We start from the raw sequence: 26847 nt of genomic DNA on the forward strand, positions 1-26847 counted from the left end.
ACACTGAGCAGAGCCATAGATAGAGTTGTGTGTCCAGTTTGCAGCGCCGGAGCCATGAACTCTGCTCCCTTCCCAGACCTCACCACTGGCTGCTTTTTAATGCATGGTTCCTGATGGGTTGGGGTATCTGAATGCCCAGCCTAGAACAGATTAGCAGCAACAGATGGAGAGTTTCGGGGGTGTATTTGTATGAGGACAAGCTTTGAGGGGCGTGGCAGAAAAATGAAAAACTAAAATTGGCTTATTTATAGCACCATTTATGGTGATGAATTGTTAGATAAAAAGTTATGTATACTCTATTTAAGAAGATAAGGAAATATGCATATAAGACAAAGGAGGCCTTGAGAAACTGGTGAGGGGAATATGGTGTGGGGCGTGGAGAGGTCCACAGTCGGAGAGGAGGGGATTGAAGGAGACAGGAAGGAACCACAGCAGGAAGAACCCGTCCCGTCAGAGAGGAGTTCCCAGCTCCCCAGTTGCTGGGAGCATGATGGGGTAAGGCATGTGATCAGGGAATGGTTTGCAGCAGCATCCAGCTAGAGCACTCATGTGGGGTAACAGAGACAGACAGGTCCTGTTAAAGATGCCTGGTTGCTCTCCTGAGAGTGAAGGTCGCTCAGTTGTGTCCGACTCTTTGTGACCCCATGAACTGTATAGTCCATGGAATTCTCTAGGCCAGAATACTGGAGTGGGTAGCTGTTCCCTTCGCCAGGGGATCTTCCCAACCCAGGGATCAAATCCAGGTCTCCCACATTGCAGGCAGATTCTTGACCAGCTGAGCCATCAGGGATGCCCACGAATACTGGAGTGGGTAGCCTATCCCTTCTCCAGCGGATCTTCCCCATCCAGGAATTGAACCGGGGTCTCCTGCATTGCAGGCGGATTCTTTACCAACTGAGCTATGAGGGAAGCCCTGATCTGTCTCCTAGAATCAGATTTTTTTCTGGAGGGGAATGATAGAATAATAGTTGTGTAAAAGATCACCTTAGTGATGGAGAGGTGAAAGGGCAGGCAGGCAGAAAATAGTGAAGAAGTCATAAGAACCTGAATTAGGACAGACATAGTGGGAATAAAAATGCTAGAGAAGATCAGGATTTGGTAGGGCAGGCGACATTTGAGGAAATTTGTTCATTCATCCCCTCTGCGTTTCTTGAGATTAACCACATACTTTGTCTGTCAGGAGAGCTCCAAATGCCAGGGTTATAGAGATGAGGCTTGATTCTTGTTGTTGTTTTTTTTTAATTTTTATGTTATATTGGAGTGTAGTTGTTTAACAATGTTGTATTAGTTTGGGGTGTACCGCGTAGTGATTCAGTTATATCTATATGTGTATCTATTCTTTTTCTAATTCTTTTCTCATTTAGGTTATTACAGGATACTGGGCAGAGTTCCCTGTGCTGTATAGTAGGTCCTTGTTGGTAATGTGTTTTAAATACAGCAGTATATACATGTCTGATTGCTGTCTTTAAAGGGACACTTGGTCTGTAGCAAGACCCGTGCAAGCAAGTGCTTGCTTACCCCAGCAGTGAGGAAGAACACGGTGACTGTAGTAATGACACACTGATGTAAGGGAGAGTGCGTAATTATGTTCTGGTGGATCAGGAAGACCTTCGTAGCCAAGGGTCTCTTGAGCTGGCCCTTAAACGCATGGAGTTCTGCAGACCAGCAAGGTAGGCAAGGACATTCCAGGCAGAGAACAGCATGCTGAGGACAGGGGTCATGGTTCAGCCCTGCACAGAACGTATGGAATTGTGTCAGGAGATGAAACTACAGGAGCCAGATCCGGAGGGTGTAGGCACCAGGTTGAGACTTTGGCTTTCATTTTGTAGAAGCAGCTGGGGCTCCAAAAGAGTACTCAGCAGGGACAGTAATATCACTGGTGCTTGGATTCCAGTGTTGTAAAGGATGATGGGAGAGGAAGAAGCCTGCAAAACCTTGAGTGACAGCTCAGGGAGCCAGTGCAGTGGATAACAGAGCAGTGGTAGGGACCAGGGGAGGGGAGGCAGGGGTGAGACATTCTGGAGGTGGAATTGATAGGAAGCTGGTGACCAGTGGGGGGGTGGAGGGTGGGGATAGGCAGTGGGTGAGAGAGACCCCAGATTCCCTGGCCCCAGTTACAGGATGCTAGGAGTCTAGAAGGGTTGTTAACGACCACAGTAATAGGATCGGTTAGGGAGAAGTAATGATATGGCTTTTGAACATAAGCGTGAGTTAGATATACTAGAATTAGGACAGTTACTTATCTACTGGGAGAGAAAAATCTGTTTTCATACTGCATTCCAGTTGAATTGAGTGTTATCATGTTTTAAAATAGACTACGCAAATGAGGAATATAGGGGCAAATCTTCTTCTCAGCTTTTTGTATGTGAGAGTGCTCGCTTACTCAGCTGTGTCCAGCTGTGGCCCCACGGGCTGGAGCCTGTCAGGCTCCTCTGTCCACGGGATTTCCCGGGCAAGAATACTGGAGTGGGTTGCCATTTCCTCTTCCAGGGGATCTTCCTGACCCTGGGATCAAACCTGTGTCTCTTGCATCTCCTGCACTGGCAGGCAGATTCCTTACCACTGAGCCCCAGGGAAGCCCTCATCTTGTTACAGAGGAGGGGTTAAGAGTAGTGGAGGAATTTTTAAAGAGGAAAATGAATGCATTCAATTACATTAAAATTGACAACTTTTTTATGCCTGTAGACAACTAAAAGCAAACAGAAGGAAAAGTAGTTATAATAATGTGATAAAGGATTGTTTTCTTAATATATTGTTAATATCGATTGAGAAAGACACCACTATTCAATAGGAAAAAAATGAGGCCGAGCATATAGAGGCACTTCATAGAGAAATAAGTATAATAATCATAAATTTAACTAGACTCAAAGAGATGCTAATTAAAGAAAAAATGAGGTGTTATTTTGTATTTCAACTGTCAGATTTATAAATGTTTAAAAAATAAAATAAGCAGGATTAGGAGACTCTTGAGAGTCCCTTGGACTGCAAGGAGATCCAACCAGTCCATCCTAGAGGAGATCAGTCCTGGGTGTTCATTGGAAGGACTGATGTTGAAGGTGAAACTGCAATACTTTGGCCACCTGATGTGAAGAGCTGACTCATTTGAAAAGACCCTGATGCTGGGAAAGATTGAGGGCGGGAGGAGAAGGGGATGACAGAGGATGAGATGGCTGGATGACATCCCCGACTCAATGGACATGAGTTTGGGTAAACTCTGGGAGTTGGGAGTTGGTGATGGACAGGGAGGCCTGGTGTGTTGCGGTTCATGGGGTCACAAAGAGCTGGACACGACTGAGCGACTGAACTAAAAACTGGAAAGAGTTTGGGAGAAGTTAGCATACTAGCACTGCTAGTAGGAATCGAGATTTTGTTCACCATGTTGGAGAGCAGTTTAATGAAGTGAATCAGAAGACTTTTTCTCTTGGCACAACAATTTAAATTTTTTAGAGTTTGTCTAAAAGAAAAAAAATCAGACAGCTGTCATAAAAGAGTGATATGTAGTAAGAAAACTGGAGCAAAGTGGCATAATATAGACAGTGGAGCAAAGAGTTTCAAGGAGAGGGAAATCAGTGATGGTGCAGAGAGAGCAAACAATTCAGAACTGGGAGGTGACCACTGGAGTTGGCAGCCAGTCACGACGACCGTGAGTGGAATCAGCCTTAGCAGTCGGAGCGGGTAGAGGCCCTTTGGATCAAGAAATGGAGACTGCAAGCATGGTCATGTATTTCAGAAATATTGGAGGTGAAATGAAGGAGGTGAAAAGGGTAGTAACTGTAGGGGAGTATTTTGTTTTCATTGTTCAAGTTATTGGAACGTAAACTTCTTTTATGTGGAAGGGAAAAAATTAGAGGAGGTTGAAGAAAGATAAAATATGTGACAAAGGTTGCCAAAAAGAATGGAATATTGAGCCCAAGTGAAGGAGAAGTCTGACCCAAGAAGGAAGTAACTAGGGATGTGTAGATGCAAATAATGAAATTGTACATCTTTGTTAACTATTGAGGGGATCCCCGGTAGAGTCTCAGTTCTTCCCAGAATACAGAATTTCCCTTTCCATATTGCACAGTTTCTCAAAACGATTGTCGGTGCTCTCATCCCTCTCTTCCAAGTGGTCTCTTGAACTCTTTCCCAGGAAGCATTTCTGGGAAATGCTTGGTCCACCAAACCCCTGTCGAGGTCACTGGTGAATGCTGTGTTGCTAAATCCCACGCTTGATTAATTCTCAGTCCTAATCTTATTTTACTTGCCTCCCGCATCTGACACAGCTAATCTTTCCGTCCTCCTTGAAATACGCTGTACGTTTGGTCTGCGCGACACTCTGCCGATCTTCTGCACTGACCACGCCTGCTCGGTTTGGTTCCTTCTCCTCTCCCAGGCCTCGCCATACTGAACATGCCCATGGCTCAGTCCTCAGACCCCTTCTCTTCTACTTACACTAATCCACTCCTCTTTGGTGATCTTTCCCAGTTGAATCGCTTTCTGTACCATCTACACACTGAAGCTTACTAAATTTATATCACCAGCCCAGTCCTCTCGCTTGAACTGGACTTGTATACTTAACTGCCTACTCTGTGTGTCTACTTAGAGGTCTAACCCATTAAACCTACTCTGTTACAGACTTTCCCATGTCAGATGTATTAATTCTGTCTTTCCAGTTCAGACCAAAAGCCTTGGCATCATCCTTGACTTCTGCTGCCGGCAGCCCACACACACATTTTATTCATCAGCAAATAATAGCAGTCTGCTTTCAAAGTAGATCCAGAATTGGGTCACTTCCCACTCTCAACTGTGTGCACCCTGGTTCAGTCCACTGTCATCTCTTGCTTAGAGTATTTTAGTAGGTTCCTGCTTGGTTCTGCCTCTGGCCCTTTCAGATTATTCTCAGCACAGCAGCCAGAGCGATTCTGTGAGGATTCTAACCCAAAGGAAAAGTGAGCCTCTGTTAGGGTCTGCTGCGTTTCCTTCTCTCTGCTTGTGTCTCTCATCCACACGGGCCTCCTGACTATTCCCTGGACATACCAGGCACCTTGTCAGCTCGGGCCCTTTATCCTTACTGTTAACAAGCCACGTAGTTAATATCTGGCGTAGAATGTTTATGTCTATAATAAATGTTCTGTACCAGATATTAACTATGTGGCTTTCTAGTTACATCCTTGTGGCATTAACTCAGGTGTCACCTTCATAGTGAGTTTTTCCTTGATCACCCTGTTAAAAAAGCCCTCCTTCTCCCAGTATTCATTTCGTGTGTGTGTTGTCTATCTTCTCCCCAGCCCCCACCCAGAATGTAAACTTCACAAGGGAAGGGACTTTTGTTTTTGTTCAGGGCTGAATGCCTGGTCCTAGAACAGTGCCTGGCTCATAGAAGATTCTTAGTAACTCCTGGACAGACAGACAGACAGACAGATAGAGGGATGGAAAGGAGGCAGGATGGGAGATTGAAAAGGAGGTTGGGATTGAAGGTTAGGGAGATGGAGATGAGTAATTAGTTTGCTTTTGAATATTTTGTTTGTTAAAGTTTCCTAGTGGAAATGTCAGAAAGGCAGATAATAACTACATAATATGTAAAACCTGGGATTTTGTTTGACTCTGTTTCTGAAACTTGGGAAGCTAATGTAATTTAGGGTGCATTGTTGATCATCCTAACACAGCACAGCCCCTTAACAGTTTCTGGCTTTATAGTACAGACATTTCCCGTCATGTGACGTAGGCAGTTGTACTTTGGAGGGTGCCTGTGACACAGCTGAGCCTGGACCACAAGTCTCATCACATGAAGATATCCTTTTTGATTTTTCTCAGTATTAGAACTGTGTTTAACTCAAAGAACTCATTTTAATCATTTAAAACGACCTCTGGGAACACATGAGAGTCATTCTGGATACACACCAAGGCCAGCAAGGCTGTGGTCCCTGCGTCTGACACCGTGGCATGTCACCTGGTCCTGAGAAAGTACCAGATCTGGCCACTCAGTGATGGTCCTTTGAATCTGGTCCAGAGTCTGGACCAGTCTGGTGTTGAGCTGATCATTCTTGTATGTATTGAATTACAACTGGAGAACTGGGACAAACTGAGCATCTTAAATAGTATCTGTTCTTTTAATTATCAGTGTCCCTAAATGAGCTTAGAAAGCTGGAGCATTTAAATTTCTTATATCTTGCTCACAGTTAAGATAATGAAGCCTGGGAATCTTAATTATTAGTAATACCACCACCATAAAACCTATCCTGACTGTGATTTAGTTCCACTCCATTTATTTTATTGTGTGGGCTTGATCACAGAGGAGTAGGTGTCCTGCTGATTGCTTTGCATTTATTGAAGAAAGCAATGCTGAAGCGTTTGTCCTTTTCTGTAGCTTTGGATGTTTCTTTAATGGGAAAATACAAGATTAACTCTGGAGCAAAATCTGCCATCTAAAACCATGTGTTTATACTACTGACAATTACCTACACTTGTCTTAAAAAAAAAAAAAAAAAAGCTAACTGTATTAGTCCTTCAGATAGATGTACCTGCATCTCCTAAATGGCATTTTTCTGGGAGCCAGGAAGAAGTTATTTTTGTCTTACAGCACTATAGCATCAGATGTTGTAGCACCATAAGAAACGCAGGGAGATGTCCAGTTCTATGTCTAGCCCTCCTCTCTTGTATATAGACTTGTCTGCAAAAAGAGAAATTTTCAGGTCAGGAGATAAGTGGCTGGTACTATAAAAATCAAACAAAATTAAAAAATAAAAAAGAAACTCAAAAAAACCTCCTGATAACCTTCGGATTTAGATCATCTTTATAGTAATTACAGCACTGGATAACAGTAAAGAAAAACGTTTGTCCTTTGGGAACAAATGTGTGCTCAAGCACATTTCTAGTATCATGGAATGAGGGACCTGTAGGTAACTTAGAGTCTGTCTGGTGCGGCCCACTGGTCTGTAGGGAGAGAGAGGGGAAGCCTAGAGAGGAGGAGGGCTGAGCGGGATAGCCTGGTTGCTGGTCTTAGAGCTGAGCATCAGATGCTTTCCTCCTGTAACCAGTCTAGTGGAAGGAGCCCGGGCCACCCAGCATCCAGCTGTCCGCTCTTATCTGCATTGTCCCTTACAGGCCTTAATCTACTCAGAAGTTTCTGTTACGATGCCTTGTGGTCTGTGAGAGGGTTTTCTGGCAGTGTAACCTTTTTAGCCTCACAGTAATCCTGTGCCATAAGCAAGATACTATTTCTAACATGAGGAAGTTGAGGTTTATAAACTTCTAATTGCTGTGCCATGTTATGGTGTCACATTGCTAGTGACTAGCAGGTGGAGCCAGATTTCAAACCTGCAGCAGTGCTCTTTCTGATGCCCTTGGCTTCCTTGGATCACAGAGTTAGTGGAGGAGTTCTGATGCACATTTATAGAAATTAGGGACTGAAAAGACCTGGAAAATAAGAATTTTATCAATCACTTGAAAACAAATGTTTTCTAAACTTAGTGCAAGAAGATAAATGTTTGAAAGTTTTCACCTTTTAGAAGAAAATCGATCATTTAATTTATTAAAATGAGAACATTTGCCTTTGAATGTCATATTGTTGTTGCTCAGTCATTTCTGACTCTTTGCAACCCCGTGGACTGCAGCACACCGGGCTTCCTGTCCTTTACTACCTCCTGGACTTTGCTCGAATTCATGTCCATTGAGTCAGTCATGCCATCCAAGCATCTCATCCTCTGTCGTCCCCTTCTCTTCCTGCCCTCAGTCTTTCCCAGCATCACGGTCTTTTCAGTGAGTCAGCTTTTCTCATCAGGTGGCCAAAGTATTGAGGCTCAAGCTTCAGCATCAGTCCTTTCAATGAATATTCAGGGTTGATTTCCTTTAGGATTGACTGGTTTGATCTTGCAGTTGAAGGGACTCTAAAGAGTCTTCTCCAACACCACAGTTTTAAAGCATCAATTCTTCAATGCTCAGCCTTCTTTAAGGTCTAACTCTGATATCCAGACATGATTACTGGAAAAACCATAGCTTTGACTTTATGAACCTTTATCAGGAAAGTCTCTATTTTTTAATGTACTGTCTAGGCTTGTTGTATCCTAGGAGCAAGCGTCTTTTAATTTGATGACTGTAGTTACCATCCACAGTGATTTTGAATGCCATAATAAATAAGTATAAAACTATATCCAGCTGGTAAACATCACATGGAATAAAGCTAAACCTATGCAAACTGATTCCCCTCACACACCCCCACCTGTGTCATTTCTGTATTGTGCAACTCTCCTGAATTTGTGATGTCTTGAAGATGTTAGGCGACCATCCCAGTGAGCTGGTAGCTGTGCTGAGCTCTGCTGTGAAGCCGTCAGGTGTTGTGGGAGTGTGTCTTACCTGTATGGAAATGTTTAGTTTTCCATATGGTTTGTTTCCTTTTTGAAATAGTTTTATATCAATTCTGTTTTAAAATTACTCTAAGGTAACATCGTTTAATATAATTTTTAGAAGTATAACTCTGAGCCTACAGGAATTGTGTAGGTAATTGGTTTGGTTTTTGCATTAGAAAAAAAAGTTTTCATAGCTTAGTGGTTCAAAATTAGAAGAACTAAAGGCAGAAGGACGTTTGAAATTTGCAAAGTCTTTGGCAGCCACAATTTAACCTCCTTTTTATACTTAGGAGACTATTAAAGTTATCAAAGAACAATAACAGTTGTCAGGACCAGAAGATAAATACAACATATCATTAAGTATTTTATTGTGTATAAAAAGATATAAAATCATGAGAACGATGGAGCTAGATTTAAACTCTGTGCGTGTGTGTGTGTGTATGGTCAGTTACTCTTTAAGCATAGCTGGTAGTACACAGACAGGAAGCCAAGATACCAGAATATCTCTGTAATACCATCATCTAGTAGACTCTGGATAAACATGTGGTGAATGAAAATGAATTGTGTAGTGACCTAATTACCCAGCTGGCATGGAATTCAGAGCCTAAGTTTCATAGCCTGCGGCATTTTTTCTTAGCTTATTAATTTTCTAGCTTACTAAATAGGGTATGTCTAACTACAAGTAGCATCTTAAGAATTTTAAAATGGTTTTTCAGGCATTTCTACTTCATAAAAAGGAAAAGGGAGGCATATCACTGAGTGTGCTGAATCACACTTTTATGTCGACAACGAGAGAATTATAAATTACAGATGTGGAGTTGTTGGAAACTGGTGTTTGGGTTTTTCCTCATGTCTTGCAGTAGGAAATAAATTTTAATTAATTGAAGAATAGACTTTCTGTAAGGGTCTCATAGAATATGCTAAGTACTCCGTACGTACAGAGAAATATCCAGACACACATGTTTAGGGTAGAAGGCTCTGGGGAGAGAGCTCCATTCTAGGACAGGCAGACTTCTCCAGCATGCGCTCACCTCCACATCTTGCCTTTTTCAGGTTTTGTCTTTTTAAAAAGTTGTGTTGGTTGCCGACTAGGACCTCTTCCTGTGGAAGAGGGTGTCAGAACCCTTCAGCACTCTGTGCCACGTGTCCACGTGTGACCCAGGCCACGCTGTGTTCAGCGGGTCTACAAGACCAAAACTGTTTTCCCAGGAACACTAAGATGTTTCCTTCCCTTTTCACTCTCACTGCCTCTCATGAGGGTCCAGTAGAGTTTCCAGAGGAAACTTGACAGGTGAGCTCACAGCAGATTGAAAGAGACAGGCCCGAGACTCCAGATCTGCAAAATACATGCTTTATAAACAGGGCCTCCCCTCAGTGTGTCCTTTAATTTTGAAAAAAAGTTATTTTTCATAAAAAAGTTAATATGTAAAAGTGGGCTTTATTGTTTTATTAACAGATGAATAAACATAAACATCTTAATTAACTTAGTTGCATTGTCATTTCAAGAATGTTATGTACATGGAATAATACAGTATGCAGCCTTCTCAGATCAGCTTCCTCATTCCGCATGATTCTCTAAGGTCCATCCAGACTGGTGTGCACGTCCGTAGTTCATTCTTCTTTACTGCTGAGCCATGTCATGTGGCGTGTCACCTGTTGAAGAATACCTGGGTTGTTTCTGAATTGGGTCTATTACAGATAAGGCTGAACCCATTTTTGTGCAAACATAAGTTTTCGTTTCTTTGAGATAAATGCCCAGGAGTGCAGTTGCTGGATTGCATGGTAGTTTTGGGGTTTTTTGGAAATAGCCAGACTTGTCCAGGGTGGATAAAGGAATCCTTAGGTGTAAAAGGTTGACAACTGCTGCTTTATACAAAGGTAGCTGTGCAAGCTGATATGTAACATAGACAATACAAGAAAATTTTGTGGTATTGATATCATCAAGCCAGAAAAAAGAGGCAGTTTTTTCCTCAGACTTTTGAAGATTAAAGGAAGTAATACCTTATTCCTAGTGTGTTTATGGTCATAGTGCAGGGTCCAGTGTATTGACTACTTGCAGTACCACAGGTTAATACAAGATTTTCTCATATATTTACGTAGTTATATTATACGTCTCAGGACTGTACTTCAGGCTCAGTCTCAGTTTTTTTTATTGCATAGTATGTGCTAACACGTGGGAATACAAGAGAGATAGCAGATACTGTCTTTACTCTCCAAGAGGTGAGAAGACAGCTAAAAGTGTGGCGGTGTTAGTCACTCAGTTGTGTCTGACCGTTTGCGACCCCATGGACTGGAGCCTGCCAGGCTCCTCTGTCCATGGGATTTTCCAGGCAAGAATACTGGAGAGGGAGTTATAAGACTGTTTACCACCTAACTCCAGTCACTATTAATATGCTTGCTCTTCCTGGTTTATGAGACAAGACTATCCTGGTACATCTTAGAAACTCATTTCTTCCTTCAGGGGATCTTCCTGACTCTGGTCTCCTGCATTGCAGGCAGATTCTTTACCATCTGAGTCACCAGGGAGGCCCAAAGACAGATAAACAAGCATGCAAAGGTAGTAACTGCTAAGAGGAAGGCGTGTGTACAGAGCAGCAGGAACAGGAGGGAAGGCCGTGGTCCTGAGAGCAGGAAGGAGCCTGATGGGATCTGACAGGAGGTAGAGGCAGAGCTGAGACTTAGAGAGAGGAGAGGTTTTCTCAGATGTGTCAGAGGAACCAGTGATGTGTTATATCCTGTCCCATCCCTCTACCCACCCCAACCATGCTTTGGTGCTAACTCTTAGCTTATCATCTTTTATCCTGGGCTGGATCTTCCAGGTTAGGGCCAATGAGGACCCTTTTAGCCTAAATGAAAAGTAACAGTAAGATAAATTATCTGAATAACATAGTTTAGGAGTGTGCAGATTAACTGAAAACTACCCTCCATCTGAGTTTCTAAGATGTACCAGGATAGTCTTGTCTCATAAACCAGGAAGAGCAAGCATATTAACAGTGACTGGAGTTAGGTGGTAAACAGTCTTATAACTCCCTCTCCAGTGCTATTTAAATGTGTTGTAATATTCCCAGCCAGTTTAATAGCATCCATCTGTTTACTGCAAAGAATATAATCAATCTGATTTCAGTGTTGACCATCTGGTGATGTCCACATGTAGAGTCTTCTCTTGTGTTGTTGGAAGAGGGTGTTTGCTATGACCAGTGCGTTCTCTTGGCAAAACTCTATTAGCCTTTGTCCTGCTTCATTCTGTACTCCAAGGCCAACTTTGCCTGTTACTCCAGGTGTTTCTTGACTTCCTGCTTTTGCATTCCAGTCCCCTATAATGAAAAGGACATCTTTTTTGGGTGTTAGTTCTAAAAGGTCTTGTAGGTCTTCATAGAACTGTTCAACTTCAGTTTCTTCAACATTACTGGTTGGGTCATAGACTTGCATTACCATGATACTGAATAGTTTGCCTTGGAAACGAACAGAGATCATTCTGTCATTTTTGATGCTGCATCCAAGTACTGCATTCCGGACTCTTGTTGACTATCATGGCTACATTTCTTCTAAGGGATTCCTGCCCACAGTAGTAGATACAATAGTCATCTGAATTAAATTCACCCATTCCAGTCCATTAGTTTGCTGATTCCTAGAATGTTGATGTTCATTCTTGCTATCTCCTGTTTGACCACTTCCAATTTGCCTTGATTCATGGACGTAACATTCCAGGTTCCTATGCAATATTGCTCTTTGCAGCATCGGACCTTGCTTCTATCACCAGTCACATCCATAGCTGGGTGCTGTTTTTGCTCTGGCTCCATCCCTTCATTTTTTCTGGAGTTATTTCTCCACTGATCCCCAGTAGCATACTGGGCACCTACCAACCTGGGGAGTTCATCTTTCAGTGTCCTATCTTTTTGCCTTTTCATACTGGTCATGGATCAAATTGCCAACATTCGCTGGATCATCGAAAAAGCAAGAGAATTCCAGAAAAACATCTATTTCTGATTTATGGAGTATGCCAAAGCTTTTGACTGTGTGGATCACAAGAAACTGTGGAAAATTCTGAAAGAGGTGGGAATACCAGACCACCGGACCTGCCTCTTGAGAAATCTGTATGCAGGTCAGGAAGCAACAGTTAGAACTGGACATGGAACAACAGACTGGTTCCAAATGGGAAAAGGAGTACGTCGAGGTTGTGTATTGTCACCCTGATTATTTAACTTCTATGCAGAGTACATCATGAGAAATGCTGGACTGGAAGGAGAGCAAGCTGGAATCAAGGTTGCAGGGAGAAATACCAATAACCTCAGATATGCAGATGACACCACCCTTATGGCAGAGAGTGAAGAGGAACTAAAGACCCTCTTGATGAAAGTGAAAGAGGAGAGTGACAAAGTTGGCTTAAAGCTCAGCATTCAGAAAACGAAGATCATCACTTCATGGCAAATAGATGGGGAAACAGTGGAAACAGTGCCAGACTTCATTTTTTTGGGCTCCAAAATCACTGCAGATGGTGATTGCAGCCATGGAATTAAAAGATGCTACTCCTTGGAAGGAAAGTTATGAGTAACCTAGATAGTATATTAAAAAGCAGAGACATTACTTTGTCAACAAAGGTCCGTCTAGTCAAGGCTATGATTTTTTCAGTGGTCATGTGTGGATATGAGAGTTGGACTGTGAAGAAGGCTGAGTGCCGAAGAATTGATGCTTTTGAACTGTGGTGTTGGAGAAGACTCTTGAGAGTCTCTTGGACTGCAAGGAGATCCAACCAGTCCATCCTAAAGGAGATCAGTCCTGTGTGTTCTTTGGAAGGACTGATGCTAAAGCTGAAACTCCAATACTTTGGCCACCTGATGCAAAGAGCTGACTCATTGGAAAAGACCCTGATGCTGGGAAAGATTGAAGGCAGGAGGAGAAGGGGACAACAGAGGATGAAATGGCTGGATGGCATCACTGACTCAATGGACATGAGTTTGGGTGAACTCCGGGAGTTGGTGATAGACAGGGAGGCCTGGTGTGCTGCGGTTCATGGGGTCACAAAGAGCTGGACACGACTGAGCGACTGAACTGACTAATCTGTATACAGTATTCCTGGAATACTAGATACAAATAATGTAGCTTGTGAAGATACACATTTTGTGACATTTTGTCTTTATATTTTGGAGACTATTTAAAACTAGTATTTAACTTGTATTTTGGAGAAGGCAATGGTACCCCACTCCAGTGCTCTTGCCTGGAAAATCCCATGGATGGAGGAGCCTGGTAGGCTGCAGTCCATGGGGTCGCTAAGAGTCAGACATGACTGAGCGACTTCACTTTCACTTTTCACTTTCATGCATTGGAGAAGGAAATGGCAACCCACTCCAGTGTTCTTGCCTGGAGAATCCCAGGGACGGGGCAGCCTGGTGGGCTTCCGTCTATGGGGTCACACAGAGTCGGACACGACTGGAGTGACTTAGCAGTAGCAGCAACTTGTATTTTAGTATTCAGATTCTGTTCGTAGAATATCTGAAATCAAAATTAAACATGGGCGTATGCTTCTGTATGTATAAGTGTATTTATAGCCACCTAACTAGCAGGAGTGAGCAAACATTTTGTTACTCAGTTGGTCACTCCACGTTTACGGAGCTTCAGCCTCATGGGAGGCTCAGGTGTGCGGAGCTCTCAGTTAGTCAGGGATGGCAGTGTGAGATGCTGTAAGAGCCATTATCATGGGCTTGCTCCCAAAGTAGAATTACGTCCTGGGCTGCAAGGAGAGGAGTTGGGCTGGGGGTTGGAAAAGCAGGCTCAGGCTCCCTGGTCTTCACAAAATTCATACACTAAGACTTTCATGAGATAACTTTCCTCTTTCATGTAATTACTTAATGTTATTCAGTTGCTAAGTTGTGTCCATCTCTTCGCAACGCTGTGGACTGTAGCCCACCAGGCTCCTCTGTCCATGGGGCTCTCCAGGCAAGAAGACTGGAGTGGGCAGCCATTTCCTCTTCCAGGGAATCTTCCCGCCCAGGGATTGAACCGACTTCTCCTGCACTGCAGGCAGATTCTTTACCACTGAGCCACTGGTGGTAGCCAATTACTATTGGGTTATTTTGAAACAAGAAGGAACTGGATTTATTTTCCTTCTCTCTTACTAAGTAATTACAAGTTGTGTGGCTTTGAGCAAATCATAAAATCTGTCTGAACGTTTATTCCTTTATCTTTGATAATAATAGTAAGAGCTCATATCTCTACAGCACCTATTATGTGCCTGTTTGTTCTGTGTATCACCCCTCTGAGATCGGCACTGTCACTAACCTCATTTTACTTGTGAGCAGGAAACAGCCACAGAGAAGTCCAGTCAGGCCACAGGGCGGGTAAGTGACTGAGCAAGGGTTTGAACCCCTTGCAGACTGGCTCCAGGGTATATGTACTTGTAACTTTCTAGGATCTATGATCTTGATACTCTAATCCATATTTATATGAGCATGTTAGTGATTTACCCCTGAAAAAATTTCAGTGAACATTTGTGTCATGGTACCATGGAGGCATTTTGGGGCTGGCTGTGATGGTGCAATTGTTATTTGGAATTTTGAATGGGAGCATGTTATTTTTCCTCATGAAAAGGTTTTGTGATAAAATAAAAATAAAGAACTAAAAGTTATTTAGAGATTTAGCAAATAACTAAAATATAAGTGTCTTAAGAGAAATGCTTCCTTAGTCATTACATGGGAGGTCAGAATTGCAGTATATTTTCTTGAGAAAAAATTAGCGTGAATGCTGTCACAAACCAAGAAGAGCAAGGGATATATGAATTTTCTTGCTTTTTGAGTAGGGAACAAGAGTCTGTGCACATCTGTATTAAAATGCCTACATTGAAGTAGTCTGTTTGCCTGAGATAAATTTTGTTTCTATCCACAATCTCACATACCTCGTACTGACAAAAGTTATGGTGCGCAGAGTAAGGCCCATGAGTTACAGAATATGAGAAGTGTTTGCTGTCTTAATGCTCTCCTGGTTGTTTAAGATCACAGGCTACTATTATTATTTTATTAAATTGCTTTTGAAAACACAGTTGATCTGAGTCAGCTATGCCAACTGAATCTTGTTCCACCCTCTCATAGTTCATGGCATTTCTTGTTAAGTCTCTTAAAATGTTAATATTGTTTTTCTGATAAGTACTCCACAAAGAAATACAAAAACATATATATATATTAATATATACATGGAGAAGGCAGTGGCACCCCACTCCAGTACTCTTGCCTGGAAAATCCCATGGGCGGAGGAGCCTGGTAGGCTGCAGTCCATGGGGTTTCTAAGAGTCGAACACGACTGAGCAACTTCACTTTCACTTTTCACTTTTATGCATTGGAGAAGGAAATGGCAACCCACTCCAGTGTTCTTGCCTGGAGAATCCCAGGGACGGGGCAGCCTGGTGGGCTGCCGTCTTTGGGGTCACACAGAGTTGGACACGACTGAAGCGACTTAGTAGTAGTAGTAATATATACATATATGTGGATGATCAGGGGAGAATGATCACAGAGACAATGCCAGCAGCATTAACATGCTGTCTGCTCTTTCTCATCTGGTACTGGACCCCAGGTTTCAGGACCACCCCACCTGAGTGCCTTTCTTGTCTTCGCCATTTCACCTGCTCGTGTGCTCAAATTGCTGTGCCAGTTCAGGTGTGACTTAGTCGAGCTCCCCTTGTCCATTTTCTCCTCTGGCCACTGATTACTGCCACTGCCCAGCAGCCACAAAACCAAACTGAGTTAGATACCAGTTCTTCTCCACTTTCTCTGTGTTTGCACAGCGTCCCGTGCACAACTTTCTTAGAAGTTTTAGTGCCTTTAGTTTTCACACTGGGCTTTCTTAACCATCCTTTCCCTACATCCCCTCTCTCCCTGTTCACTGTTTGGCACTTACCAGGGTCTGTAAGTATTCAGAGTAACTTAGCTGCTGCCTTTGGAGGTGAAACTTTTAACCCCTGGTCCTGCAGTGGCAAGAGTTATGGAACCTTCCCTGCTGGCCCTGCACTGGAGTGGGCTGCAGTCTCAGAGGAGACACATACATGTACACACACACACCCCTGAGCTGAGTAAGCCAGAACCAGTGGGTGTGTGGAATAATATGAGCTGAGATTGACATTTATAACATAGCTTATCTCTGTAATTGAATTATAGCAGGTTTTTTTCTCCTAAAGGCATGTAATAATATTGAAGTTTATGGAGTTTGCCTAGATGTCATTCATCTATGCCATGTCTACCAATACAGACAAAATCTGTATTAGAGAATATTCTAATCATACATACGTTCTTTGAAATCCATTTTTTCCTAAACAGTGTAGTGCAGAGGTCATTTTTTCACAGATACTGACTTATCCTTCCAAAGACACCATCTTTGGGATGGCACTGTAGATGTGTAAAAATCCATCAGAAGCAGGGAGCCATGACTGGGATAGCAAATGCAAACATGTTACATATAATATATCTCAGTTTGCACTGTTAGCATACTGTACAGATTAATTGGCATTAAAACTACCATTAAACAGTGAAGTCTTGAGTGATTTCAGTCAGTAGAACATGTGATTCCTGTATTATAACATATATAAATATGACTTCTCTGCTTTTAATCCTGAATTCTTTTCTTACCGATGACTTGGCATGGTAAGTCATTCTTCTCAGCCAACAAGCAAACTATATTAATTTTCATTTTTTTATGTTTTTACGGCTAATTTATTATATGACCTAAATTTTAATTTTTCACTAAAATTTTTTTAGTAACATTTTTATTAAAATGTTAACTGCTAATATGATGTTGATTCTTTTAACCTATGTTGATTGATATTAATTACTTTTTGGGTTATTTTGCTTTGTCTAGTCTAGAAAACCAGGCCTGGATTTTAAAGGACAGCATCACTGACTTTTAAAGGAAACCAAACCTTTGGTGGAAGTCCAGCATATGAAGATACAGAAACTGCTGCAGTTGATTCACAATGGGAACCACAAGTGACGAGATGGGGTCTGTGGAACAGACCTCGTCCTCCTTCAACCCTTTGTGTTTCGAATGTGGCCAGCAGCACTGGACGCGGGAAAACCACCTGTACAATTACCAGGATGAAGTGGATGACGACCTGGTCTGCCATATCTGCCTTCAGCCTCTGCTGCAGCCGCTGGATACTCCCTGCGGACATACATTCTGCTGCAAGTGCCTCAGAAACTTCCTACAGGAGAAGGATTTCTGTCCACTGGACCGGAAGAGACTCCACTTTAAGTCGTGTAAGAAGTCTAGCATTCTAGTTCATAAACTCCTGGACAAATTGTTGGTTTCATGTCCATTTCCTTCAGTGTGCCATGATGTGATGCAGCGCTGTGACCTGGAAGGCCATCTTAAGAACAGGTGAGCGAGAGAAAGGGAGAGCATGGCTCTAGGCTTTGTGGAAAGGCTGCTCAAGCAGACAGAAATGAGAAACATGAATATAAAACCTACAGACAGAAAGTACCATTTTATACCTATCAGTATTTTTAAAAAATAATATTTACTTATTTATTTGGCTGTGTGGGACCTTAGTTGTGGCCATGTTATATCTGTTGCAACTCTTAGTTGCAGCATGTGGGATCTAGTTCCCTGACCAGGGCTCAACCCAGGCCCCCTGCATTGGGAGCTCAGAGCCTTAGCCACTGGACCACCAGGGAAGTCCGCCTATCAGTGTTTTTGGTGGTATAATATGAAGTTGTTATTTTCACATGGGTAGCAGGATATGCAAGGCAGTTTCACAGTTTGTTTCAAAACTGGAACTGTCAGTATCATCTTACCTAGCTTTTCATCCTAAGGACATAATCCAAAAGGAGGGAATGTTGTATATAAAGATGTTCATTGCAACCTTGTGCAGAGTTCAGTAAATTGGGGTCAAGCTAATAATTATTTAACAGTGCTACATCAGTGCATCGGGTTACTATGCAGCTGTTAAAAATGACAACATTGCTGCAACATGGAAATGGGCACAGGCACCCCTCAGAGATGTTGCGGGTTGGGTTCCAGACCACCGCTATAAAGCGAACTTCAGGGAGCATAACACCACGGGTCACAGGAGCTTTCTGGTTTCCGAATGCTTATGAAAGTTATGTTTACACTATGCTGTGCTCTAGGAAGGGTTCAACAGCATTAGGTAAAAATGTACCCACCTTGATTGAAAATCCTTTACTGCTAGGAAAGAAATACCCATCATCTGATGACACATAGGACTGCCACAATTTGTAAAACATGGAGTATCTTTGAAGCACAGTAAAGGACATGCGATAAAATGAGGTCTGCCTGTATCCATGATTTCTTTCTTTAAAATCTTAAAAAATTCTATGTTCAGGAACTAGACTGAACAAGAACTAGAGGTTGGAAACATTTTAGTAGGGGTTTTTGTTCTACTAACAAAGGCTTTTTAAAGGGTGAAGTAATCTGTTCAGCTGATTGTTTAGTGAGTTTTTATCATTTGACCTTAATAAAAGACTTGTTCTTTAAAATTGTTTATATACTTTGGGAAGGGTTAAAACTTACCTCTTCTTAGATAGAATAATATAAAATGACCAAAATAAATGTATTGATGTTTCATAGGTAAACCACTCTTGCAGTGTAAATCTGCAGTAATTGTGAATAACAAAGCTTAGTGTAAGATACTGGATTTAGAAATAATATAGTATAAGTCTGGTATAGAACAGCTTGTCACTATACTCACACTTGCAATCATAGAGTTGAATCTAAGCTCATCCCCTCACTTTAAAAATCAGGAAGCTGAGTCACAGAGATTTGAAGGCAGGTAAAAGCATGGTTAGACTTAAACTTCAGTGTTCCTGCTTACTGTTCTGCCATACCATGCTGGCCTTATGCAGGGTGAATCCCATTCTCTGCTGTGTGGTAGTAAACGTTTGATATGTGAATATGTGTTCATTCTGATCCTAAATATCAGTGTTATATAATGAGTGTACTCATTAGAAATAATTTACATTTATGAGAAAGAATGAGAAGATTTACAAAGGAATTGCTTAAACTTAAGCTCCACTGAACTAAGAGTGGGATAAATGTGTACACTTTTGAAAATGCATGTGATGTTAGGTTCTTGTTTGTCTTTGATCACCAGCAGGCATAGAATCTGAACACAGTAACAGAGACTTCCTGGAAACTGACCCCAGACTTTTGAGTCTACTGTCTGGTTCAGGCCTAGTTGTGGTTGAGGTTGAAGATTTTAGGCTTTTCCTTGAAATGTTTCTTTTCTGGCTCTTACGAACATCGGTTTTGGGATATTAGAGGAACTGAACAGAGTCTCAGTTATTTTGATAGCAGTGAGATAAAAATTACACAATTATTATAGGAATGTTTACTTAAAATGTATATAAGAATTTAATATGTAGTTGAAGTATCATGAATTTTTTCTATCAAAGTGTTATGTTGATGATGTAAAAACTTGGGAACTGCAAACTATCCCTTCACTTATAGGTTGATAAAAGCTAAGCAGTTATGTCCAATTAAAAGTTCCATTTTCCAAGTGTGTTTATTAATATTTGAGCTACTAATTTAATCATTTCCAAAGTGTGTTAGGCCTGTGTTTTGAAAGATAACACTAAAAAAGGTGTATGATTTGAAAGGTGAGGTGACTTGCTTGATGGAAAGAGCTAAGAGTGACTACTGATTATCAAAATTGGAACTAACTTTTGTTCAGTTAAGTTGTTAATCTGTGTTCTGGTTATCTATTGTTGGGTTGCTAAGTCATATCTGACTCTTGCAACCCCATGTCCACCAAGCTCTTCTGTCTATGGGATTTCCCAAGCAAGAATACTGGAGTGGGTTGTCATTTCCTTCTCCAGAGATCTTCCCGACCCAGGGATCAAACCAGTATCTCTTGCATTGGCAGGCAGATTGTTTACTGCTGAGCCACCAGGGAGGACCCTGACTTCACTTACCTATTGCCTGACTGACCTCACAAATGTTAAATGTCAGTATTGGTGAGAAACCAACCACTGCAAATATAACCACATAAAAACAGTGAGCACATGGAAACATATTCCACTTGTGGATTCGGTGAGTCCCAGGGACTCAGGGCATAGCAGGGCTGGCTTGTCTCTGCTCTGTCCACTCTGGGCCACAGCTGAGAACTGAAAGCCCAGGACTGCAGCCATTGGCACTGGAGTGTTTACATCCAGGAAAGAAGCTTCATTCACGTGTCTGGCACACTGATGGAGGTCACAGGAGGCATGGGCTCAGGCAGGACTTGTCCGCGGGAGAGCCTCCAGGTGCCTCTCTAGCTACTTTAAGTTCTTACATGGGTTCCAGTGAATTTGGAGAAGCTGCATGGCCTTGTATGGTCTAGCCTTCAAGTCACATAGCATCTCTTATGCTGTCAGTCATAAGACCGCCCAGATTTGAGGCATAAACTTCCCTTTGTGGGGAGAGAACAAAAAATGTACAGTCACGCAAAACCAGCACAAACTAGCAATAAGGGTGATGTCATGAGACACAGAATTATGATAATTTTATTAGTAGAAATAGTTTGTTAAATCTGGTAGTTTTGAGTGCAAAATTACCTTCCCTATTTGAAAAAAATTCTACTCTTAAGAAATCTGCTTCAGTTTGAGAACAGTTGACATTTTGTCCTAGGGCTAAGAGTATAAAACATTTGTGAAAGATGACTATTTTTAAATAAAATTACTAGTTATTAACTGATTATATATTAGGAAAACAATGAAGAATTTTAAAAGACATGGGAAAGTGCTCATCTTTGAAGGGAGAACTAAAGCCCTCAAGAAATATTCCATATACTGTATGACACATGTAACATTTTAGTAATTGCTTTATGAAGTTCTGCCAAGCAACATCAACTGTGAGGATTCCTCTTCCCCTCTCAACCCCATCCTGCCTTATCCTCAGCAATTTAACATTTAAAGCTTATGGTAATTTAAGTGATAATTTTTTTTAATTAAATTAATCATTTGTGCCCTAGTTTATGGCAAAATTCAGAACCGTTTTTTCTTTTCCTCTTAGAACTTGTGTTTAACAGTGTTCTAAAAGAAAGTACAATACAGAGAAAAACTTGAAAGAAGTCTTTCTGTGCTGAGAGCTTCTCTAGTTAAGTTAACATGGTTTTGAGCCTTTAAGGGTCAGGGTACACTGAGAGAAGACTGCTCTTTTATTTTTTATTTTATTTTTCTTTAAGATTGCTCTTTTATTTATTTATTTATTTTTAATTTTTTTTTTTTAATTTTAAAATCTTTAAATCTTACATGCATTCCCAAACATGAACCCCCCTCCTACCTCCCTCCCCATAACATCTCTGTGGGTCATCCCCATGCACCAGCCCCAAGCATGCTGTATCCTGCGTCAGACATAGACTGGCGATTCAATTCTTACATGATAGTGTACATGTTAGAATGCCATTCTCCCAAATCATCCCACCCTCTCCCGCTCCCTCTTGAGTCCAAAAGTCCGTTATACACATCTGTGTCTTTTTTCCTGTCTTGCATACAGGGTCATCATTGCCATCTTTCTAAATTCCATATATATGCATTAGTATACTGTATTGGTGTTTTTCTTTCTGGCTTACTTCACTCTGTATAATCAGCTCCAGTTTCATCCATCTCATCAGAACTGATTCAAATGAATTCTTTTTAATGGCTGAGTAATACTCCATTGTGTATATGTACCACAGTTTTCTTATCCATTCATCTGCTGATGGACATCTAGGTTGTTTCCATGTCCTGGCTATTATAAACAGTGCTGCGATGAACATTGGGGTACATGTGTCTCTTTCAATTCTGGTTTCCTCGGTGTGTATGCCCAGCAGTGAACGCTCCAACATTCGAATTATAGGAGTCCCAGAAGAAGAAGACAGAAAGAAAGATCATGAGAAAATCCTTGAAGAGATAATAGTTGAAAACTTCCCTAAAATGGGGAAGGAAATAATCACCCAAGTCCAAGAAACACAGAGAGTTCCAAATAGGATAAACCCAAGGCGAAACACCCCAAGGCACATATTAATCAAATTAACAAATATCAAACACAAAGAACAAATATTAAAAGCAGCAAGGGAAAAACAGCAAATAACACACAAGGGGATTCCCATAAGGATAACAGCTGATCTTTCAATAGAAACTCTTCAGGCTAGGAGGGAATGGCAAGACATACTTAAAGTGATGAAAGACAATAACCTACAGCCCAGATTACTGTACCCAGCAAGGATCTCATTTAAATACAAAGGAGAAATCAAAAGCTTTACAGACAAGCAAAAGCTGAGAGAATTCAGCACCACCAAACCAGCTCACCAACAAATTCTAAAGGATATTCTCTAGACAGGAAACACGAAAAGGGTGTATAAACCCGAACCCAAAAATTGCTCTTTTAAATTCACTTTGTAACTTGGAGAGAAGTTTGTGTCTAGCACATGCTCACCAGCATTTTTTCATCCTACATAATGTAAAAAACAGATATGTATTTGTAAATTGTATCCAGTAAGGGTCTAGTATCCAGAATATATAAAGAGTTCTTACAACTGAACAAAAATTCAATACAATTTTAAATGGTCAAAGGATTTAGGTAGATATTTCTCCAGAGAAGATATTTAAATGGCCCATAAGCTCATGAATAATGCTTAATGTCACTAGTCCATTTTAAAAGTGATTGTCTTTTTGTAAGTTTTAAACAGTCTCTATGTATTCTGACACTTATTAAATATGTGATTTGCAAGTATTTTCTCTTATTCTGTCAGTTGTCTTTTCATTTTCCTGTGCCCTTTGAAGGACAAACAAGTTTAATTTTTATGAAGTCCATTTTATCTTTTCTTTCTTTGCTTGTGGTTTTGGTGTCATAGCTAAAAAACCACTGCCTAATCCCAGGTAATGAAGTTTTGCGCCTATGTTTTCTTCTGACTTTTATGCTTTTAGCTCTTACATTTGGGTCTTTGATCCAGTTTGAATTAATTGTCATTGGAAAACATGTATATGACTTAATACTTTAAATTTTATTGAGGCTTTTTTTTTTTTTTTAAGTGGCCTAGCACACAGTCTGTCTTGGAAAATATTCCATTTGTACACTAGGTGTGTTTTACTGTTGATGGGTGGAGTGTTCTATAGATTTATTGTAGGTCTAGTTGATATATAATACTGTTAAAAGTCTCTCTTCTTTTCCTTGTGTCTAATTATTCTATTCATTATTGAAAGTAAAAAAGAGAAGTCTTAGACTTTTTTTTTCTTTTTTTTAAAGACTATTAATTTTTTCCTCTAATTCTGTCGTTTTGAACTTCATGTAAATACTTTGAGGGCCTGTTGTTGTGTTTATTTATAATTGTTATAGTTTTGTGATAAACCCTTTTCATTATTGTAGAATGTTCTTTGTCACTAGAAAGTATTTTTGTCTTAAAGTCTCTGTTGTCTGAAATTAGTATACCCATTCAACTCTTTATGTTGTTTGCTTGTATATTTTTTTCTCTCCTTCTGATTTAAACCTGTTTGTATCTTTGAAATGTGTCTCTTGTAGACAGTATATAGTTGGATCCTGTTTGTCTTTTTAATCCATCCTGCCAGTTACTGGTTTTTGATTGGAGTGTTTTAATTTATTATTATTTGATGTAATTACCACAAGGTAGAATTTATATCTTTTTTATTTGTTATTTGTTTATATATATATCATTTCTTTTCAGTTTCTCTAAAGGTTCATCTGCTTCTTCCCCTGTTCTTGTTAAATAAATATTTCCAAGAATGCCATTTTAATTCCTTTGTTGTTTCTGTTCATACCTGTTTTTTGAATTATTTTCTTAGTGGTTGCCTAGGGGATTACAATTAACATATTAACTTCAACAGTCCAGTTCAGATTAGTATGGACTTGATTTCACTGGTACATAAAAATTTAGCTCATATGTACCTTCTGTTGAAACTCAGTCATTTTTCTTAAATAAAACGCATTCCAGATTGCTACCGAACCCTGGCTTATTTCCAGAGTTCAGTAATAGTTGGTACTGACAATTTTTCCCAGTGTTCGCATGGCTTTATGGAGGAGAGGCTTTTCGGATACCCCAGTCTAACAATTTTACTAATGCCATTTAAGTTGATTTTTGCATGCTATAATCCGTGACTATTTTTATCATTTTTCTTGGTTCTAAGATGCTCGTATTCATTGAGCTTCATTAAGTGCCTGGCATTGTGCTGGTACTTAATCATGAGCTATTTAATCTTACGCCTACTGTTCCTGCCGCTGCCACCCCGCCCCCCGCCCCGCAACACTGCTACTAATAATACAGCGTGTTCTGCTACACTCTGCATCTCCTAATGTGAGTCATCGTATATCAGGGAATGGTGCCACTATGCCATAAATCAAGCTAGTTCATATGTGATTTTCCTCCATAAGGAGAGCCAGAATAGGGGAGTGCAGTTAACCACCTTCAGTAGGAAAGAAGTCCCTCAGTTTGCTCTGGCTGCTGCAAGAGCCTTTGGGATTTATTTAGGAAAATTTTAAAGACACACCTGCATGTAGAGGGCCCTCCCTGGGGAGTGACAAGTGCTCGGCCTGTGGCCGGTCACATTGCATCCAGTGCCCTTGGTCAGGGTCCATACTGTCTCAGGGTTCCCCTTCCACCCGCACTGAATGCACACGTACCCCGATCTTGTTCAGGGCATTTAACTTGGATCAGTGTGCACTTGTTTTCTGCTGTTTTTCATCATGTGCAATAACGTCCACACTAGCCTCCTATTACACTCAGTTACCTACCCTCTGGTGCCAGTTGCAGTTTGTCTTGTTATTGTTAAATGCACCATTTAAAAAGCAGAGGTTTTGTTGTTGCTTGTGAGTTTTGTGTTACCAAGGCCTTTCTTACTGTAACGTTCTATGGCTGTGTTTCTAGGTAAAAGTTTGTGAAAGCAATGCAATTTATGTTTTCTTAAGGCGTAGAGATGGAACTCCATAAGATTGAACTTAGTATGATCCAGTATAAAGAGCAGACATCTTTGAAGTCAGATCTGAGTTTGTTTGGGTTTTGACTCTGTAATTTGGTAGCTCTGTGGTTTTGGCTTAGTTCAGGTTTCCCATTTGTAAAATGGGGATAATAGAGTGGTTATGAGGAGTCAGTGGAATACAGTCCATAACGTCTACACAGCAGCAGGCACAGCTTAGACACTCAACACATCCTGGTGTCTTCCTTTCTCTTTCAGGTCCAAATGTTTACAGATGGGAGGGACACTGACTCTGGCCACCTGTGTCAGAGCTTTGCTCTGGTCTATTCGCTCCCTAATATTTGTTTAAAAATTAGTTTTATTGAGATATATTTCATCTACCATAAACTTCAGCTATTTTTGAAGTGTACAATTGAGTGGTTTTTAGTATATTCGCAGAACTGTGTAACCATCATCACAGTCTAATTTTTAGAACGTGTCAACACCCCAGAAAGAAGCCCTGTACCCACTAGCAACCATCCCCAGACACCCTGGTTTTAGATGGCCTGCCCCAGCCCTCTTTTCCCCTAAGCTCTGCAGATTTTGTGGAATGCATGTATTTTGTTAACAGAGCGGCATGTGTTTGGTCTGGGCATCTGCCCTCATCACTGAAAGTGTTCTCTCTAAGGTCACCATGACCTTCTCATTTCCAGATCAAACAAGTGCTGTGGCCCTTATCTTATTTGCCCCTTCATGGCATTGACACAGTTGGCTGCTTTTTCTTTGTTTTTGCCCTTGTGTGGTTGTTCTATCTCCATCTACTCAGCTGGTTCATCGTATTTAAACATGGGTGTTCCCAAAGGTTCCCTCTCTAACTTCCTTCTGGTGCTAGGCAGGCTTATTCTTTTGTATGTTTGTATGGCATCATTTTTAATGTCTTTAATTCTTGTTACCAATTTGCTCTCCTACTGGGAACTTATATATACCTGTTTCTTTACCTCTCTAGCAACTTTGTTTTGCTTTTTAAACTTGTTTTTCTGTATTTAATAACTATTTCTTAGCCTTTATGATTATTTACTTTTGTAGGAATTTTTTTAGTCATTTGTTAGGCTAATTCCCAGGTGTTCATATTGTTTGTATTTCCTCTTCAATTCCTGTTCCTAGTTCTTTTTTCTAGTCTGTGTAGATATTTGTATGATATATGTTTTGAGAACTAAATCTTTACCTATCTTAGTGATAAGTGTTTTTATGATTCAGTTTTTTTGTGTCAGTTTTTTATTGAGTAAAATATTTTAAAAGTGAATTTCAAATTAAATTCTAATTACTTCTCGACAGAAGTAATCTTTTCAGTGATCTAATTTTCAAAAATATTCACCAAGCCCTTACAGAAACACTCCGTGGAGCACTGCCCCGCAGTGCAGCTCAGAACATCCATTGTGCCCCTTTTTAGCAAGGTGAAGGGAAAATTAGTCAGGAGAGAGTGCTGAAGAGAGACTTCATAATGACCTTCTCAAGACCTTGAAATCCAGGACCTAAAATAAATCTTCGGTTCATGTGGGAAATTGTATTACTCATACCCTTAGGGAATAGCTTCTAATTTTAATTGAATTCTATACTTTAATTGAATTTAATTCTATACTTAATTTGTTTGAAATTTTAGG

General features: G+C 40.8%; 1 protein-coding gene across 1 annotated transcript in view; it reads left to right on the plus strand.

Annotated features, from left to right (window-relative positions):
• The window catches only part of LNX2 (ligand of numb-protein X 2), an 88173-nt gene that overhangs the window by 26649 nt on the left and 34677 nt on the right, over positions 1-26847 (plus strand). Inside the window, exon 2 of the mRNA XM_052650082.1 lies at positions 17163-17681. Coding sequence (XP_052506042.1) covers positions 17278-17681 — 404 coding nt within the window. The 5' untranslated portion in view covers positions 17163-17277. The remainder of the gene's footprint in view (positions 1-17162; positions 17682-26847) is intronic.

This window comes from Budorcas taxicolor, chromosome 12 (genome assembly GCF_023091745.1).
Source record: "Budorcas taxicolor isolate Tak-1 chromosome 12, Takin1.1, whole genome shotgun sequence".
NCBI lineage: Eukaryota > Metazoa > Chordata > Mammalia > Artiodactyla > Bovidae > Budorcas > Budorcas taxicolor.